A 20,567-nucleotide genomic window follows, 5' to 3' on the forward strand; every position below is an offset into this window, starting at 1 on the left:
TTAAACTGCAACTATGAATTAATCGACCTGTCGAACACTGCGATTCATCGAATTGTGGGCAGTTTCTAGCACAGTGCTTACTACGCAGCACAGCGTACGCAGTAGGGTAAGTGTACAAAGATGAAGAGAACGTATTTTTATTGTTTCAAGAAGGTGTCAACAGGTACTGGTATATTATACGAGAAATGTGCTGTTTGTACAACGCTTAGAATTTGGTAAATATACCTATTATGTATTATTTATGTTTTTATTTCATTGACTCAGATCAATTTTTTGACAGCATATGTACATGAATCATACGTATTTATATACTCATAATGTGTTTCATCAAATGACAAATATGTAATACTAATTTCCGAGATGGGAGATAGAAAGGAGACATCACTAAGTAGGTCAGGGTCACTGTTGATAATATTCCTTTTAAAATGTTATCAAGCGATTATGTTGTTTCCTTACGTAACAAACAAACTTACAAATTTGAAGCTACTATTGATAATTGTATAAGAAATACTCTTCAGGTCTAAATCGATAATTTTAAGCCTTTCCTCGTTCATTAAAGTAAGGACATGTGGTAAAAAAAGTTTTATTTTCTTTATAATTTAATTTACTCAGATTTGTAATAAAATAAAAAACTAATATTTTGTACTTTAATTACTTAAATGATCAATTTCGGAACACGCTATTCAGAATTTATCATTGTGGACTAATAACAATATTACGTGCCTATCTTTGTGTGTTTTCTATTAACACGTCCAAGTGAATCTACACATACAAATTATTCCTAGAATATTTCAGTCATTTCTCTGCTGTTAGAGCGTATAAAATTCTAAACAGCTTTATCAATACATCCTAATTTATGCATAGGTCACGCATTTAACGTACACATCGATCGAAATAAGTCGCTGGTAAGACACCTAAAACGTTGCCTTACCATAAATGTTTCGATGTAAAGAAGCGATTTTTACTATACATTCAAGTTTTAATTCAATATTGTTTTGAAACCGTAATAAAAATATATTGCACTGTAATGCAAAATAACAAAAACATCAAAATTTATTTCTTCCATAGAATTGGAATTTTGACAAGTATCTTATAGAAGAATGAATAGAAATCAAAGAAAGAAATTACAATTTTTACACAAACAAAATTCAAATAAATCAACATCACATTTTTGAAAATTATTCGAATGAACAAACAGAATTTGCGTAAAATCACTGGTTACAGAGAAGACATGTAATAGATATATGTAAATATTTATGTTAACAGCAATTTCACGATGCTTGTTGGAAAATATGGGGAAATCCACATTTTTTCCTACAATATTAGTCGCGATAACATTGCCTTGTTTATGTTTGTATCATTCTGTTTATTTGGTATATAAAGTCGAATACCAATGGAATTTATTAAAATTCATGTTTGTTTGGTCTGTGCGAACATACAAATAATCGCATACTTCGTAATTGGCTACTTGTTCATTACCGATCCTTGGTAGGTTCGCTCTGTCCACTGCCAGGGCTTTCCTGAGCTTGTTTATCGCGTTTTCATATTCGTTCAGACGTTTCTTCTTGCAGTATACATTTAACTTTTCAAGAGAATTGATCAATAAAACGAGCGGATCGTCACCATGCGCATATGTGAGTAAACTTATATATCTGTATTTAACAACGCAGGTTATCATAGATCTCTTTATTATACCGATTTTAATTATACCGTTAACTTAGATTATACCGAGTATACACAATTTCTCTTCGGTAGTTCATGGAAATCACTTAATAATTATATAAACCTCCATCTCCATGTAATTATTTTCCTTTTGTATCTTCAATCTTCGTAATTTGTATATTCACATCAACGGATGTTATTACAACAAGCAAACGAGTTTATTATGTTTCAAAAATACGTAGTTCAAAACGATACTTTGTTGTAACTTTCGGGATTTCTTCAGTAGGACTGAAATGCTGTCTGTTAGTCTGAAGACTAGAGTGATGATCTCTTCGACCTTTTAACCTTAACATTTTTATAGTGCAAAAATACTTCCCAATAATAATGTTTAGTCGTTTACCAGTTTATTTCTTTTGTAGCATATTTCTTAAAGATACTAAATAAAAATTTATTGCATTTTCTATATATTTTTTTGGGTCTATGTTAGATATTTCATTGCGTAGAAGCTATACACAGGGTGTTCCGCTACAGGTTTTCGGATATTTCAGGGGTGATTCTTGACGCTAAAAATCAAGAAAAAGGATTGCGCCTTCTGCATTGTTTTTTAGTTATGTCAATTAAAAATCGGCCTAAATATCTCCGCAAATGAGCATGCCTGCTTACGCGGGCGAAAGGAAGTTAGCCTAAGTAGCGGGGCACACAGTGATCCTCAATTCGAACGATACATGGGCTGCAGCTTAGCCCGTACAAATCATGGAATAGAAGAAATGGTGAATTGAACATTAAGCCAGCTTACTCGTGGAAATCCATAAGAGCACATCGCAAACCACCTAATGATATTTTCTACTATAGAGGATTAATGTTGCCCCTACTCCTTTGCTGCTACTAGTGTCCATATGTCCATATGTCCTGGCCGCGAGTAGCCCTAAAAATGCAACAAATTACAATAGATGTTCGACATTTTTTTGTAAACAGAGCGTGCCTCTTCTCTCCAAATTCTGCCGTATTGTGTCTTTATGTTTCTCCAGTAGTAAAAGTCGAAGGGATTTAAATCTGAAGACCGAGCAGGTCAAGGCACAGGTCCTTTTCAACTTATCCACCTGTTTCCAAAGCAGCCGAATCAGTACTGTTACACTGCGTTGGTAGAATAAGGTGGTACACCATCTTGCATAAACCATTTCTGAATGCGTGTGGATTTTCACTTGCCCAGAAATATTCGTTACGTATATTTGTCATTCCACATTTATTAAATGTTCCCTCTCCGGTAAATAATATCCTCGCGGGAAAATTGGAAATGCGTTGGATTGTCCAACTTATCCATTTGTAAAAATTTGTCTTCTTCGATTTTCATGAATATGGTGCAGTATTCTATCTTCCAGTTTCACACACCACGCGCACTGCACACACTATACATCCAAGTAACACTCTAATTTGATATCTTTAGTTCTCTGAAAGTTCCACGTTAACCGTAAGAAATGATTTTGTCTTCCAAAACTGTGCTACTTTTTTGCTTCAAAATACCTAAAACATGACTATGTAGCAATAGAGAAATCATTCCAAAAAGAAATATTTACTATATTCTTTGCCAATGTTTTCACCATCTTCGTATGACTGGGAATTATCCAGAAATTGCAATGACATTTGAGAAGTTCTTTTTGAAAATAAGGGTATGGTGATGAGGAAGCGAGCAAGCTGTGCACCAGATGTGTTTAAAGAAAGCGGAGACCTATTTTGCACAATCTTCAAACCTTACATAACAAAAGATTTATTATTAAGATTTACAATACAATCTATTTTGCCAGTTTTTAGTAACAATTTGTTACTAAATTGTTTTAGTAATAGGAAGTTTCTGGTTGGTGGCTCTTGCCCTAATAACAATGTCAGAGGCAGAGAAAAATGTTGAAGCACTGCGCTCCGTTGTGGAAGGTTCAAATCAATTTAGTTCTTCATTTTTCCAGGTAAAATAGTCGAATTTAAAATTTATTGTAAAAGCTGTTTATGAAATGTTTATTTATGTTGCAGATGATTGAAAATAAATAGACTATAGAGATGCAAATTATTTTCAGATTCTTGCAAAAGACAATCCTGGCAACCTTATAACGTCCCCTTTAAGTGCAAGTATTGTTCTTGCTATGACTGCTTGTGGAGCTCGTGGAAACACAGCAGCCCAGTTTAGAAATGTACTTCATCTACCAACATCAGAGAGTGCTATCACATCTGGTCATCAGTTACTTATTGATGATCTCAATGTAGGTATCTCACATCCCTTTACTTTTATTATTTTAATGTATAATAAAATTGTAAATTTATTAATATTAAATAACAAATGCATTATTCTACGCTATATAATATTTTTTTCATGTTTTAATGTAGAATGTGAAAGACAATAAATTGGCTGTTGCAAATAAAGTCTTCATAGCAGCAGATTTAAATGTGAAACCAAGTTACAAAAGTTTGACAGAAGTTTACTTCCGCTCTGCTTCTCAATTGGTAAACTTTGCTCAAAATAGAGAAGCTGCAAATATTATTAATAGTTGGGTCGAACAAAATACAAATAATCTCATTAAAGATCTTATAAGTGCTGGTTTGTATATGTTTATTTTATTCATTACGATGTAAAGACAATACTATAGAATATTTAGATCGAATGCATTCTAACTTCAATATGGCCAATCATACTATGAAGTTTTATGTTGTTATGAATGTTTTTTGTAAACAGAAATGCTAGATGACACGACAAAGTTAGTACTTGTCAATGCAATATATTTTAAAGGCCAATGGAAACATAAGTTCGACTCTAAGTTGACGAGCGATATGCCATTCCATACTAGTAAAGTTGAAGTGAAAAATGTTCCTACAATGTATAGAGAAGGTAATTACAAATATGGAGACCTTCCAGATTTAAATGCTAAATTCGTTGTAATACCATACAAGGTAAGTTTTGAAGAAAAAGGCACTAATGTATAAAAAGAAGCTGCTTCTTTGTAAAACTTTGTGAAATATGAAAAGAAGCATTTAAATTTTCTAGGGTGACGAATTCAGTATGGTCATAATTCTTCCAAACGAAATTGATGGTTTGTCTGATGTTCAGAAAAAATTACAAAATACAAATTTAGCGAACGTTCTAAGGAGAGGATATGAAGGGCAAGTGAAATTATGGTTACCAAAGTTCAAGATGCAAAGTATGCTTGGACTTAATGGTATCTTAAAAAAGGTATATATATATAAAGTGTAATTCATGTACAGATAACTATTTTTTGTATTTTAATTCTTACTTTATGTAGATGGGTTTGACTGATGCATTCACTGTTGCTGATTTCTCTGCGATTTCTGATAAAGCCTTGTACATCAGTCGTGTTATCCAAAAGGCATATATTGAAGTGAATGAAGAAGGAAGCGAAGCTGCTGCTGCTACTGGTAAGTGAATAAACATTCTATGTTATTCAGTTCATATTTAACTTAAGCAGAATATCACTTTGTGCAAGTACTAAGTATAAAAATATTCAAGAAGGAATGTAATATGACAAGAAGATTTTTTTTTCATTTATTTCATACTGCTTTTGCTTTGTGGCTAGGGAATCACTTTCAGCCGTCTCTACATCACTACTTATGTTAATTCTATATCTAACAATATTTTCTATAAGATGATGGCATAATATACTTAGGAAACTAAAAAAGAAAACGAAAATAAAAATCTTCATTACAACTTTGTCACTGATAGGATTGAAATTAATTAAAAGTATGATTAATTGCCTGTTAGTTAGCATGATTAATTTGCATGAAAGAGCATGCGTAGCCAATTACAATGCGCTGGTATCATGATTAATTTTTTTTTATTTCGCTGCTTTATAAGTTGGAATGCAGTTATCTAACTGTATGCATTGTTAATTATGTATTTACATTATACATATGCGTATTTGTACACTTGAGAGAACAAGATTCTTCGTAATATTATAATGCAAATTATAATTTACATTTCATTTTTACATATTTTATATTTTATATTCACTTTACACATATTTTATATAATCGTTCATGTGTGTGTGTGTATATAATTTATGTTACGAGGACTTTTAAAAAATTAAGTCGGAATTAAAAAGTAAGCAATCATTAAGCTAAAAAGGCAGAGTATTCATTGAATTATCACAGTTCCACCAACCTGTGTAATTTGTACCTAATGATTTTGTGGTATGCAATTGATATACGGAAAGTTCCATTTTTTTCTTACAAATCAACATAATCAGAAGCAGAATTCATTTAATAATTTAATATAATATAGTTAATTTTGTAGACAAAATGTAGCAGCTTCCTTAATAAATATCATGTTTTGTAATAAACTTTCAATCTTAACACGTTCTTTATCATCATCCAAGGAAGAAGTAGCTTTGCACATTTAAAATATCAATATTTAAATAAGGATCCGTCACAGATATGCGATAGTGAGCCTTGAGTCCTGGGTAGCTCTTCGTGCCATTACGCATGTATGTATGTTTCACGATAGCGAACGTGTAAATATCTGCTTCACATCGCTCCTCTTGCTCTATTATTTTTCCTTAAAAATTATGTTCCTATAATATGTTTTTAATTATTATGTAATAATATATTAATATATAATTGTATTCATACACTCAAATATGATGTTTGGCGTAATTTTGTTTCAGCTGTCATTGGGTCAATCAGAATGGCTGATATTCCATCGGATCCTATATGGGAATTCAAAATTGATCAACCATTCCTTTATTACATCATAAAAAATATAAATGATGAAAAAGAAAATAATATTAGCTTATCATTATTCTGCGGTTCTGTTGTCGAACCCAAAATCGAATAGTGACATAATAGTAATATCATAGTAATATAATAATTAATTCGTGTGTTCCGTAGTTATAAACTTTTAAGTAATACCCTTTTTGATACTAAATGTGTTGCGCTCACTTCCAATTTGGATTATTTTATCCTTATGCCACAAATAATCATAACTTAAAGTTATATATATGTTTCGAAAAATAAATAAAAAATAAATAAATTGTCCATATTCTCCTTCTTTTAAACAACTCTTTTTAGACAAGAACAATTTACATAAAATTTGTTTCAGCAATATTCTTTATTCCTGTTAGTTTTCATATTCATCCTCCACTCCAATGATGAGGATCCGTCGACCATTTTTCTACGGTGTTTATAAAAACCAAATTGAACATCAAGACATAGTAATGTTATTCAGTGGACACGTTAGTTATCCTTAAAAATATATTATTTTGATATTTGTATTGGATAGAGATTATGTATGGGTATAATCATGATAAACGAAAGCCGTTAAAAGTAGGAAAGGAAGAATTAAATAAATAGATAAAATAAATACGGGAATTATTGATACCTTAATCGTCCTACGGCTTTCAATGATTTTTGTATATATTGCAGAAATCAACGTTTCCCACTGCAGTGAATTCTGCTTACAATTGTGCGTCCGTGACAGCATATGCCAGTATTGGTTACTGGCCGCTTGATGGCGGCTAGATTAATTACCACCTAACCCAACATATATAAAACTATATACAAAAGAGAAGAAGAAGGTTTGGGTTAGACGTTATTTTATTCGGCTAACAACCAATATTAGTACATACGCTGCTAGGGATTTACAATTATAGGCTGAATTCAATGTACTGGTACCGGCTGCTTTTTGCGAATATATCGGAAACTAAAACCAACTGCCGGTTGTACTATATAGGAAAAAATTGTTCAAAATTTGGTTTCTATAACATATTTCAAAATCATCGAAATCGGAAAGGACAGAACGTTTGTACAAGTTCACCGCATTCTTATATGTATTAGTTTTTCATAATTTGTATATGAATTTGTAAACAACATATGGCAAATATATAATGCGTAGTCACAGCAGACTCTATTACCAGCCGTGCTAAAAGTGGTAACCAAGGGTCGAAAACTTGCTTCATTATTTTGTTTGGTCATAAACGAACCTTCCCGGTTTTGTCATGGGAGTTCTTCAAATATTTTCTCCCGAGTCGTCTCACGAACGTTGTAGATTCTATCATCCAAGTCACCCCCTCATACGATAGATGTCGCGAATGTCTTGGAGAACATTTTGAATAACTTTTTCCTATACATATAAACGCCGTTCAGGCTTAATTTCGGAAATATTAGCAAGAAAATGTCGGTACCACTCCAATGAATTCTGCCTATAATTGCGCGTCGGTGACAGCGTATGCACCAGTATATTTGTAGTGCTGATTATTTTTTGCGAATATCTCGAAAGCTAAGATCAAAAGCGATTATATGTATAGCAAAAGTTATTCAGAATCTTACCTCTGACAACATATTTAAAACTCATCGAAATCGATGAGATGGATGAGCCATCAATAATTACCAAAGTTACCTTCATTGAGTATTTTACTTGACGTAAATATCTTAATTTATTAATCAGATGTAACATTCCATAAAGGTAAACAATACACTTAATGTAGCATTATTACTAAAAATATCATTTAGTATAAAGGTGCGGAAATAAAAAGTAACTACTTTTCGTGATTTTTTATTTCAAATTAAATGTACCTGCTTTAACAAAAATTATGTTAAAATTACTCCGACATTCCTTATTAACATTGCTTTCCTTTTATATTGTTAACGTATTGTTTCGCATGTATAATTTATTATTTTACAATTTTGTAATAGGGATGCGAGTAATAATCAGTCTCACGATTGAAATTCCAAGATTCAGAATCAACCGTCCATTTATCTTCTACATCGTTCTATGTTATAACAGAAAGTCTGAAATTCTTGAAAATCTATCGTTATATACAGGTCATGCCAATGAACCGAAAGTTTAACGCAAATTAACAATATAAAAGAATTTATGATTTTTCTGAATAAACTAATCAGGTTGTAACAAATTATATATAATGTATATGATAAAAAGTAATAGAATCTTTAAACAATTTAGTTTACTTAATAACGTTCAATAGGAATGATTTTTATCCAATGATTTACATGACAACTTGAACATGTTAATGAAAGCATAACAGTAATAAGTATGGAAAAAGAATATTTTTTGACTTAACAAAGCTTGACTTATTTTTCTCATAAAAACAAGTATTGAATAACATAATTGTCTTACCATTAAAGTATCTTTGTTGTAGTTCTGCATCTTTTATAATTTTTAGAAAAAATATATATTGCACAAATTACGTAAATATGCATTGTATTTCATACTTCAAAAATATTATTCTTTTCTTATATTATTAACAAATTAATAAAGAAAATAATACTTTATTTTCTTTTTAGATGCTAATATAATAATAGTTAGGAATGTTAATGAACGTTTTGTTATTTAACTACTGTGTAAAATGGAAGCAAAGTGAGAAATATATTACTTTATTTGTATAACTAAGCTATTACGCAATTTTCTGGTTTTGGGAATTTTATGGAATGTGCAGTTTCAGTAGATGCAGTACCAGTTGATGTAAGAGAACTTCGACGTGGTAGAATCGCAGGCATACTAGTAGTAGTATCCAAAAATTCATCATCGTTATCGGAATCAGTGTCTTTGTCTTTATTGTCTTTCAATTTTCTTGGGATTAAATCATGAATATATTTTTCAATCATCTGTCGATTCTCAAGTGGAAGCGTATTAGGATTATTCAACACATATGGCAAGCTATCATTCATTGTTTGTTGTTCTTTAGACATTGTTTCAATACACATACGCTGTAATTCAGCCAACGCCTCATCCATGAAACGCACGCTCTGTTTACGATCTGATATAACATTACTGTTGAATTCAAGGGGTCTGCACATCTCACTATTAGAATCCTTTTGCTTTAAATTTTCAGTGTTGGATCTTGTGAAACCTATAGGAAAGTTTGGCTTTTGATTTGTTACGTTGCAAGAAGGACCATATGTTATTCGCTGTTCGTTTATTGGGTCTCCATATTTATTTAACATCCAGTCTTGAACATAGTTTTGATCATTTTTTGTTTGAATTTCTTTGGACATAGTTTTAGGTTGTCCTGTTGTGTATAGCTCATTATAAGAAGTTGGAGGTACATTTTTATGTGTATTTGACTGAACTACATGCCCAAGGTATTGTTGTCCAGTTTGTCCTCCAGCATCTTTCCACCTTCCTGTATTCATTACAAGCTGAGCTAACTGTTGAATTGTTTGCTTTGGTACCATTTGTATGGATGTTTTTTCATGATTAGCAGAAATAGTTCCTATTTTTGCTGGCGTAGACGTATCACAAGGTTCGTCAGGAATGTCAGTAGGCTTTATATTGAACTGCCGTAGACGGTCATAACTTTCACCTTGACCGGCTAATAAATCATCATCGATATCTCTTAATTTTTTTTTATTTATATTTGACATATTAGAACAACTTATAAATTGTTCAGCAATACGGCATTCATTCTCTAAAAATGTAGCAGTTAATATCATTGCTGGTGTGGGTTCTCTTTGAGTAAATAATTTTCTACGTGCATGTAAAGTCTGGCTTATTGTTGCTTCAAGGCGAGCGTTTTCTATTTTCTCCTCTAGTTCCTTCTCCATGTCCAAGAAATTTTTAGTTTCAAATATCAACGTTTCTATATCCATAGCTTTCTCCACTTCCCTAGCTATACGTCTCTCCACAGACGATTGAGTTCGTGTTTCCGTAGATGTAATTGTTTGTAAACCTAATCGTTTTTGAGCTTTCACAAAAGGAGACTGTGATACTGGTCCCAATTTTGACCATATAGTACCAGGTTTCTTCACTGGACTAGTTATAGGTGATACCACACCTGGTCTTGTTACTATGGTATTTTGATTAATCAATTCAATGTTCGAACTTGGTATTGTACAAGGTACACGACAAGGTTTTGGAGGAACTAGATCTAACTTCGGAGGTGCAGCACCAGGTCGTGGAGGAGGTACTAAGGATGTTATCGTAGGTTCTGGTGGTGGTGGAGGTATTTCGATATCTCCTTCTGAAGTTTGCTTCGTAAGTATAGAAGCATGAACAACTTTTAATAGATCGTCTAAACGATTTTCAAGCCTATTTTGACGGTCTCTATCTATGTCTAGAAATTTTGTCACCATATCGTTTTGTGCAGTAAGTATCTGAAATGATACAAAGTTAACAAACAAATCATCTGATTACGCGTGCTAATAGGATGAAACAGCGATTTGTACTTTACCTTATTAACGACTTCATTTTGAGAGTTAATGGCACTTAACATGAGTTGCTCTAATTTCTCAGCTTTCTTTTTCCTTAATGGTACATCTGGGATATTGTCTGTATTGACAGCATTATCTTTTGATTTATTATCATTTTCGGATGGAGTTGGTGAATCTATCAGAAATTCTAACAAGCTATCATCATTATATGTTGCGTTATTTGTAATTACAGAAATCTCAGGATTTTGTACTCTTAATGAGTTTGTAGTTTGCGTAATTGTATTATAAGTTTTATTTAAATTGGGTGCTTTTTCATCACTCTTTGATTGATAGAAAGCATCATTTAAATTTTGAGATACATCTGGTGAATAATCTGGGGACAAAGATCCAATTCGTTTTGTATCTTCTACAACTGGTATATGAGCCGGACAATTGCCATATAGCTGTTTATACATATTTGTTAAAGCCTGATCTAGGGCAGTTTTTCGTGGTTCTTGAGGCATTGCACGATTATTTGTATTCGCTAAGTATTGTAACTGATTGTGTTGTTGAATTATATGTTCTACATTAGGATTTTGCATTGTCATTGAACTAAGTTGCATTGGTACATTTATAGATTGTGCTGTTAAACCTTGATTTAAATTTTGTAAATTTTGCTCAAGATTTAAGTTATTCACTAAAATGCTCTGCTTATTGCACATATGACTCTGTTGCAAATTATGCTGCATATTTTCTTGGATTATTTGATTTTGCACATTTTGTACCGTATTTTGGAAGGGTATTTCTCCATAATTATAACCTGGTACTAAATTTTGTTTATAATTTACATGTAATGGTTCTTCTACCGGAAAAGTATTGCACTGTGTTGACTTAGCAGCTATCTGAGTTAACTGTTCACCAGTATTGATAGCTACATCCCTTGTTGGAGAAAAGACTCTATAAGGACGTGCTATTATAGTTTCATTTGATTCAGGAGAATCGGGATATTCATTTTCACCTATAAGATAATTTATATGTTAAACTTCCTTTAATATATTTAAAATACCATTTAAATAAAAGAATATAATTCTTACGTCCTAATGTCCATGTAGGTGATAATGCTTCTGTACGATGGAGTGATGGTACAGGTTCTTGAAATTTATGTCTCACTTGCAAATTTTTACTCGTTTTTACTTCCTTTGGAGGAGACTTAATATTTATTGTTGAATCTAATGAAAAATAAAAAATTAAATTCTTTAATTATGGTATCCATTAAATAAATATTTATTATATACTTCGAACTATTAATTTTGATAACTAAAATAATAAATAAATTAGAAATTTTTATTTTCAATATGTCTTACCCACAGTATCTATGCCAATAATATTTTCTTCAATACGTTTATTTTTAAGAACTCTATCAATTGATTCATAATATTGCTCTACACCAGCGCGAGTACCAGCTCGTTTGGCTTCACGGTAACAAACTAAGACCTGTTTCATTCGTGATCGACATTGTTTACCTGAGACATTGTATCCTTTCTTTTTTATATATCGTGCAACATTTTCCCAAACAAGTTGTGGCTTCGAAGCATACTCAAGTTGTTTTTGCACTTGCCTATCCGACCACACCGATACCAAGAGCGAAGTACTTTCAGGAGTCCATTTATATTTAATATTGTCTCCAGAATCACTCATTTCACGACGAATACTTTTTACTTTTCTCCCACTAAATATATTGAAACTAATATAGGAACTAGGATAGAATATACTCTCATGAAATAACGCAAAGAATTGCGTTGTATATTAGTACATATCAACAGGTTGTAACCAAACAAAACTCATCACGTAAAAGATGACGCTGAACTCCAGCAATGCACATGAACTGTGCACTAAGATCAACCGATTCTAACCGACAACAATTTAAATTTTAAAGGCCTGTGCAACAGGTAGGGGGGAGAGATGCAATGGGTAGGGGTAGGAAGCACATCAGTGACAGGAAGTAGTAGGAGGTATTGAATACTATAGGCATGAGTGATATATACATATTATGTATGAGTTCCAGTTTAGTTTATTCATTTCTTTCAATGTTCAAAGATTATACATTCGATTTTGCTCTTTAGTATCGTATAATATACACAGGGCAATATTTTATGTAATTATTAAACTGCAGGTTTTTATGCAATTATGAGAAATTTAAAGATACAAGAATGCATAGAACATACCACAATATATAAAATATCTAATGTAAGTGCATACAGTACTCGTTATAGTATTTGTAGATAAAATAGATATATGCTTAAATCATACTCATTCAAATGTGCTCATGGAAATGTGAATTTGCATAAATCTCCAAGTCAAGTTAATTATATATTAAACCTAATATATTCGTTAGGATTCAATAAACGCGTATTTTTATAACCATTTATTTTTATTCAAAACTTATAATACAGAAATTTGTATTATTATCTATTATTTTATCTATTGTTTTTGCGATTAAAACTCAATCTCTCTGTAAAAAAGGTAACTGAGAAATGCAGAGAAAGTTCCATAGAAGAGGGAGAAATAATGGAAAAAATGTTAAGAATAAACGGTACAAAATGGAATACATGAATGGTATACTGCGGTATAGATACAATTAAGAGGTTAGGTAAAAAGTCTAGAAAAGATAATAGATGATAGAGAAGCGGAGAATCAGCTTATTAGTGACTATTTTAATGCAACGATCAGCTATGAGGAATTATTAGACACAATAAGACGAGAAAGTTAAGGTAAGTAAAAGGAAATTCAAAGACCATAAGAAAAACGCGGAAAGGGAACAGTTAATAAATCAATTTATTTAGGAAAACATTATATTTGATTTATTTTTATTATTATTGATTTAATATTATTAATTATTAATTAAATTAGTAAAATTCATATAATTAATTTGAATCTTTTAAAAGTGTTCCCGCCATTGGATAGCAAGCTTCATTTTCACGATGTAACGTTTCTATTGGTTGCCTCAAAGATAAAGTACAATGTTAGTAGATACTACGTATGTTGTATATAATGACAATGAAAATTGAATCAGTGTAGTAGAGTTCTCTCTGGCGGGAAAGGTTTGGGTACACGCTGAGACACTGGCACGCTTTTGTATTTCAGAAAATACATTATTAGAACGGTTCAATTATGACAGAAGAATTTCTTATACTTTGATTCGTTAGAAAGCATTATATTTCCATGATGACTCCAGATTGTTTGTATTAAGATCGATAAGCGTTCATCAGAAAGATGATGTTTATAAAATTATTATATATTGCACGGATATTTGAATGAATACAGAATCTATACGTACATCTTAAGATCATAAACATTTCTGAAACCATGGAAAGTGATACGGATAATGGACGGAAAAGGAAATCTACAGAATCAAAAGAATATCGATCAAAACTTTCGAAAACGAAAGAAAATGCTTCTCAATTTACAGAAGAGGTAAGTGGTCAGAGTTAATGTCATAGTAAGGAAAAATTGAGGACAATGTTTTATTTTTTGAATGTTATTTATGTTCTTTTAGCACGTTAATATTAATATAAATAATATGTCATATATAATAATATATATAAAAATAATAATATATATGAATGATATATACAACAAACCTATATCTTACTTGCATGTTTTTTATACCTATATGTTGTCTTACAGCCTAAAACAGGTAAAATAAAAAAAATTCTAATACGAAATTTCATGTGTCACGATGCCTTGGAAGTAACATTAAATCCAAATGTAAATTTTATTATTGGTCGTAATGGAAGTGGAAAAAGTGCAATATTAACAGCTTTAACAGTTGGGCTTGGTGGTAGGGCAAATATTACTAGTCGTGGAGCATCTGTAAAAAGTATAAATATATTATACAGAATAATATTTTTAATACTTTTCTTTTTTTTATAACATACTTCTTCTCTGTTTAGATTTTATAAAGAAGGGGAAGAATTCAGCTACTATTGAAGTAAGTTTATTTAATAATGGATCTATGGCATATAAACCTGATATTTATGGTGATTCAATAACAGTTTTCCGAAGTATTGGAACTACATCATCTTATAAGATAAAGAACTGCAGAGGTTATTAAAATCATTACATTTATATTTATGTTTATATTAGATAGTATTATTTATAAGCATTATGTATAATTAATTTAAATCTTATTGGTATGTAAATTTATTTAAAATAAATCCTCTGTGAATTTTTATTTACAGGGGAAGTGGTTTCGACAAAACAAAATGAGTTGGCCAATATATTACAGGCAATGAATATTCAAATAGATAATCCTATTTCTATATTAAATCAAGATATATCTAGAACATTTCTAGTATCATCCAAACCAGAAGAAAAGTATGAACTATTTATGAAAGCAACGTTACTAAATGTAATTGGTAACAATTATAGAGATGCTGAATTGACATGTGAACAAGAATATGAAAAGTTGAAACAGTATAATAAAGTATGTTTTCATTATGTTTTTGAGATATAAATCATTTCATGTATATAATGAAAATGTTGTATAGATTTTAGCAGATGCTAGAAAAGAGGTAGAAGAACTTAAAAAAAGAATAGAAAGAGCAGAAGAAATTGATAAATTCCGCGATGAAGTAGTTGATCTTGAGAAGGAGTTAGTTTGGGCAGTTGTAAGTATTATATTTAATACACAAAAATTTTATAAAGTATTATTTCTTAATAAATGGACATGAAGTATGTATTTTGTTACATAGGCTATAGCAGAAGAAAAAAAGTTAAGAAAATTTGAGCATGTTCTAAAAAAATGTGAAGATAATTTTAAACAGCTTCAAGATACAGGATCATCTGCAAAATCAAAAGATGAAGAAATAAATAAAAGAATTCAGTATGAATTATTTATACATATATATTATATATATAAATATATTTACTAGTTAGTTATGATTATTTTATTCATTTGAAATATTTCTGTAATTTTTAATAGCATAAACAAATTTTATTTATTAAAATTTCACACTATCGAGATTACAATATGCCGAATTCGAAATTTCAAAGTTACATTCATTTCTTTAATGACATAATATTGATTACAATATTTCTTATCATTTTCGCGTTAATTATAATGGAATAGTTTACACTCCCATTTCCGGACTGACTGGTTTTCCGTAGTAGATAACATATTGATATGTAATATATACTATTATATTATCTTTTATTCGCAGGGAATTGGAAAAAGAAATTGAGTCTGCAGAAAAGGAAGTTGATAATAATTCTGAAACATATAATAAAACGAGACAAGAATATAGCATAAAAAAAAATGAGCATTCAGCTAAAATACGTGAGTGGCGTTCTGTTCAAAGTAAAGTTAAAAGATTGGAAGATGATATTAGTACACTTCACAAAGAAATACATAGATTAGAAAGGTTTGATATGATTTTTTTGTATTTGTACAATACCAGTTTTATATAACACTATTACATATACACTTTTATTTCTTTTATTTTTAGTGCTGATAATGCAGAACAAAGTGAAAGAAACCAAATAAAACAACAATTAGCTGATTTGGAACAAAAATTAGATGAGACCGAAGCATTATTACGAACTAAGCAAACTTATCAAATGCATTTAGAAACTGATAAGATGCGTCTTCTTAAAGAAATACAAACTTCAAGAGTTGAAATCAATAGTTGTGAAAAACGTATAGGTAAATATTATATAATTTGTAGATTAATTGCTTTTACTGATTATATATATTTAACTTATATTGCATTATAGAGTATAAAATTGAATAATAGCTTTATTTTGTTTCAGAAAAAATTAGGTTAGATATAAATGCAAGGAAAAAATATTCTGATAATACATTAACTGTTTTTGGGCGAAATATACCACGTCTTTTAAGAAGAATCGAAGAAGAATATAGTAATGGACATTTTAAGGAAAAACCACGAGGTCCACTTGGTAAGATAATGATAAAAGTGAATCATTGTGTTCGATTTATGATATGTTTTTGTTTATATTTAGGAGCATACATAAAAATGAAAGATCCAGCATGGGCTCCTGCTGTTGAACATTTTTTAGGAGCAAGTACTTTTAGTACGTTTTGTGTAGATAACAGTCGTGATGCCAAAGTATTAAATACAATTATGAAAGAAATTTATTTGAATGAAAGAACTCCACAAATTATATGTAGTAAATTTTATAATATTGTAAGAAAATTAATTCATAATGTATACCGCAATATATTGTATAGTACATCATGTAAACTTATATACATATATACGTTTCTAGGTTCATGATGTCCGTGCACATTGTACCAAATCTTCACATTACCCCAATCTTATGGATGCAATGGATATATCAGATCCGGTGGTTGCCAATTGTTTAATCGACCAGCGTGAAGTTGAATGTATTCTGTTAATTCCATCTAGCAAAGAAGCAGCTGAAATTATGTCTAAGGCTTCCAAAGTTCCACAAAATTGTAAAAGAGCGTTTACCCAACGGGGTGATACATTTTACCCAGATCCACAATACAGAAGTTATGGTGGACCACGCAGTTTGAAAGCTAGATTTCTTCAGGTTTCTATTACAGATACTATTAAGTATGAACTTTCTTCCGTTTATTGTTATAGACGTTTATTTTTACTTTAAATGTCATAAAATTCCTTTTTACGATTAGTGCATTGGAAGATGAGGTTCGTATTATAGATAATGAAAAAGATAGTGCCATAGCATTGTATAAAACTACTTCTGAAAAAGAAAAACGTATAAACACTGAGTTAGGCGGCGTTAAAATAGAAGTTACAAAGCTTCGTGCCATTCAAAATCAATATAAAGCATCAATTAATGATCTAAAGGATAAAATTGAAGCTAATGAAGCTATATCTGTGACTGTCTTTGTAAGTTATATTTAAATATAAATATTATTTAGCCAAGAGTATTTGAATGTTATGAAAATTTTTATTTTATTTTACACAGAAAAACGAATTGAGTGAGTTAGAAAAGAAATTACATCAAGAAAAATTTGAAGAATCAAATTTTAATGCTAGCATTCTCCAACTTCAAAAAGTAGTTGAATCTTTAGAGGAAGAAGTTAAGCATCACAGAGAATTAAGGCAAAATCTAAATTCAAAAATTAATCCTTTAAAGGTATATAACAATTATAAGATTTATTTTTATTCTTTTTATATTAATACATAAAATTTTCTATGTAGGAAAATATAAAAGAATTACAAGACGAAAAGGAGGCATTGCATGCACAAACTCATCATGCTAGAAAGAAGCTGCAGGTAGCACATCAAGCTTTACAGCAGGCAATAGTAGAATTTGAACAACAGCGAAGGTGTACAGAAAAAGCAGTGACGGATGCTACAAATCGATGCGATAGAATAGACACGATAAGGTTAGTAAAATGAATACGAACATTTAAAGACCTATAACATTAAACAAAACTTAATATTTTTCAGATCGATTAATGAGCTTGAAAGATTATCCAAGGATGTAAAACATAAAATTCTTGAAATAGAACGAATGTTTGGTACTATCGAAGAATTACGTAAAGAATTAAAAGAAAAGGAAGCAAAATGTGGGAAAGATATACATTTGATCTCTAAAATTGAAAAAAATTACCAAGTACGTTATTCCGCGATATATCGTCCGTGTCATAAATCTAGTCAGAATTTATAAACTTGCATATTTTTTACGACGTTATTTTCCAAGAAACTCTGTTCCGTAGCAGTATTAACCTCATTAAGTCATCGAACACGGTGTTTTTACCGTACAATTTTTTGTAGCTAATATTATCTCTTTACCAGAATTTAAGTTCTTTCGATTTCGAGTCATTGTTTCCAGCATGCTCTGTTAGAGTCGAAACGTTTCCTTAGTTTATTGCTTGCTACGTTTAATGTTAGGGACAGATTAATACTAATATTTGAGAGTGACCATACTCATTACGAAGTTTTATACATAAAGTTATTTAACTGTTTATTAATGTATTTATTTATATTTTTATAGGATCATATAAAACGATTGGAATTTCGAAAGAAGTTGTTTACTGACATGAAACATACGTACGGCAAAAAAATTCAAAATTCATTTTCAAATATCCTTGCTTTACGAAATAAAAACGTACGTATAGTGATTTTTTTAGTTAAAAAAAAAGGAACAAATAATGTTATATTTTTAATTTAATTACTCTCGCCAGGGTACTGTAAATATTAACCACGCACGAAAAATACTTGAACTTGAAGTACACTCGTCAAACGATAGTAACAAGTCAATTAACGATGCAAGATCATTGTCAGGTGGTGAAAGATCATATTCCACTGTTGCTTTCATTCTAGCACTTTGGGAGTGTACCGGTTTACCTTTTTATTTCCTTGATGAATTTGATGTCTTTATGGTATATATAATTTTGTGGATATTATAATTCCTTAATCTGTATATAACTCTCAATATTACAATTATTAATCATTATTTTAACCAGGATAAGGTAAATCGTCGAATTATAATGGATATTCTTTTGGATCATACTAAAATGCATCCACAGAGTCAATTCACATTTCTGACACCTTTAGACACATCTAATGTCCTTGCAGAAGATTATGTAACTATACACAAGTAAGTTTTTTCAAAATCTGTAACTAATATAATTTAAATTTAAAATAAATGTATACTCCTAGGATATATACGAATAAAGAAGATAACTTTTGTATATTATATTTTAATTTTCAGGCTAGCTGCACCAGAAAGAGGGTCATAAGAGTAAAAAGTACAATACAAGATAAATATTTTTTCTTAATATATTTTTTCACCATTTTTGAGTTCTATATGAGATTCATTAATATAGTTTATAGTGGTTAAAAGACAAAATACTTAATAATTAGAGTAAGGGAAAAATGTGATTTATATGTATAAAAGTTAAGAGAGTATTATACTATGAAAACTTTCAGTCAATTAACAGAAAAATAAAATACATTATTTTTGTTTTAATTTAAGGACGTTTTATCAAATAAGTGCACGCAGGTGTGTAGATTGTGCAAGATATATTTTTGTACGTAAAAATAATATATCTCTAATCATAGTTTTGTTAAATAAAATTCATTTATGAAGCAGATTGCGTCTCATTTTATAAAATACGAATTAATCTGTTTTTTCTTATATCACATTTTTGCTAAAATAAAAGCTAAAACACTTTGTTATCTTAATTATTCGATAATATCATGATATCGTGTAACTTTCTCAATGAGCGATCAATCGAATACTATCTCAAGATCAATTATAAATGTGGTCAATGAAATCATAAAGGTGGTCACGAAAGGGAGTACATACGTATGTCGGATCGTAAGTGGATCAAGGTTTGCACCATTGCATGAATCTGGTTTGCCTGGAGTTCCCGATTAACGCAATGGTTCACATTACGTGCATTACACACGAACGATGCGTATGAGGCGTGGTTGTATTGTGTAATCAGCAACATTGGCACTGGCAGAGAAAGTGTCGGAGACCGATGTCTGTCCGTGAATTTTTAATGAAAGCCAGCCACCTTAATGAACGATAACAATTGAAAATATGAGCACGAGATTTTTTTTAATTAATCATATACCTTTCCATTACTATCCTATCTTCTGTAATACTTTGGCATGACGCAATACTTATCTTTTACGAACTCTAATACGTTCGTGTCCTTTTATATTACCAATATGCATTTATGTTTTATTGCATTTTACAAGCGCGACATGCAAATAAATTTAAACAAAGAGCTATGA

The 20,567-nt window shown here is 30.5% G+C and overlaps 3 protein-coding genes across 5 annotated transcripts; 2 read left to right on the forward strand and 1 right to left on the reverse strand.

The window, feature by feature from the left end:
• Window positions 1-100: 100 nt before the first annotated feature.
• On the forward strand, window positions 101-6,723 carry LOC139993932 (serine protease inhibitor 3/4-like). Of its 3 annotated transcripts, none has more exons than XM_072016124.1 (8): window positions 101-215; window positions 3,499-3,620; window positions 3,729-3,911; window positions 4,036-4,246; window positions 4,382-4,596; window positions 4,691-4,876; window positions 4,947-5,079; window positions 6,324-6,723. In XM_072016124.1, exons 2-8 carry the CDS (start codon window positions 3,540-3,542, stop codon window positions 6,491-6,493), a joined length of 1,179 nt encoding a protein of 392 aa, XP_071872225.1. In that variant the 5' UTR covers window positions 101-215; window positions 3,499-3,539; the 3' UTR covers window positions 6,494-6,723. The 3 variants fall into 3 exon arrangements, with proteins under 3 accessions (XP_071872225.1, XP_071872224.1, XP_071872226.1); XM_072016123.1 differs by lacking the exon at window positions 101-215 and adding an exon at window positions 1,469-1,634; XM_072016125.1 differs by lacking the exon at window positions 101-215 and adding an exon at window positions 2,582-2,814.
• A 1,470-nt stretch (window positions 6,724-8,193) lies between these two features.
• On the reverse strand, window positions 8,194-12,742 carry LOC139993926 (uncharacterized). The gene is made up of 4 exons (XM_072016107.1): window positions 12,168-12,742; window positions 11,898-12,032; window positions 10,845-11,821; window positions 8,194-10,767 (listed from the first exon to the last, which is right to left on the reverse strand). Exons 1-4 carry the CDS (start codon window positions 12,499-12,501, stop codon window positions 9,061-9,063), a joined length of 3,153 nt encoding a protein of 1,050 aa, XP_071872208.1. The 5' UTR covers window positions 12,502-12,742; the 3' UTR covers window positions 8,194-9,060.
• Window positions 12,743-13,866: 1,124 nt separating this feature from the next.
• On the forward strand, window positions 13,867-19,915 carry Smc6 (Structural maintenance of chromosomes 6). Its single transcript, XM_072016139.1, has 19 exons — window positions 13,867-14,277; window positions 14,491-14,683; window positions 14,757-14,909; window positions 15,045-15,289; window positions 15,354-15,473; window positions 15,558-15,688; window positions 16,026-16,226; window positions 16,311-16,507; window positions 16,615-16,761; window positions 16,825-17,009; window positions 17,092-17,402; window positions 17,480-17,699; window positions 17,779-17,949; window positions 18,015-18,202; window positions 18,267-18,432; window positions 18,814-18,927; window positions 19,004-19,201; window positions 19,286-19,419; window positions 19,534-19,915. The coding sequence occupies exons 1-19, from the start codon at window positions 14,170-14,172 to the stop codon at window positions 19,559-19,561; spliced, it is 3,210 nt and encodes a 1,069-aa protein (XP_071872240.1). The 5' UTR covers window positions 13,867-14,169; the 3' UTR covers window positions 19,562-19,915.
• The last annotated feature ends 652 nt before the right edge of the window (window positions 19,916-20,567 follow it).

The sequence above is a fragment of the Bombus fervidus genome, chromosome 14 (assembly GCF_041682495.2).
Source record: "Bombus fervidus isolate BK054 chromosome 14, iyBomFerv1, whole genome shotgun sequence".
Taxonomy (NCBI): domain Eukaryota; kingdom Metazoa; phylum Arthropoda; class Insecta; order Hymenoptera; family Apidae; genus Bombus; species Bombus fervidus.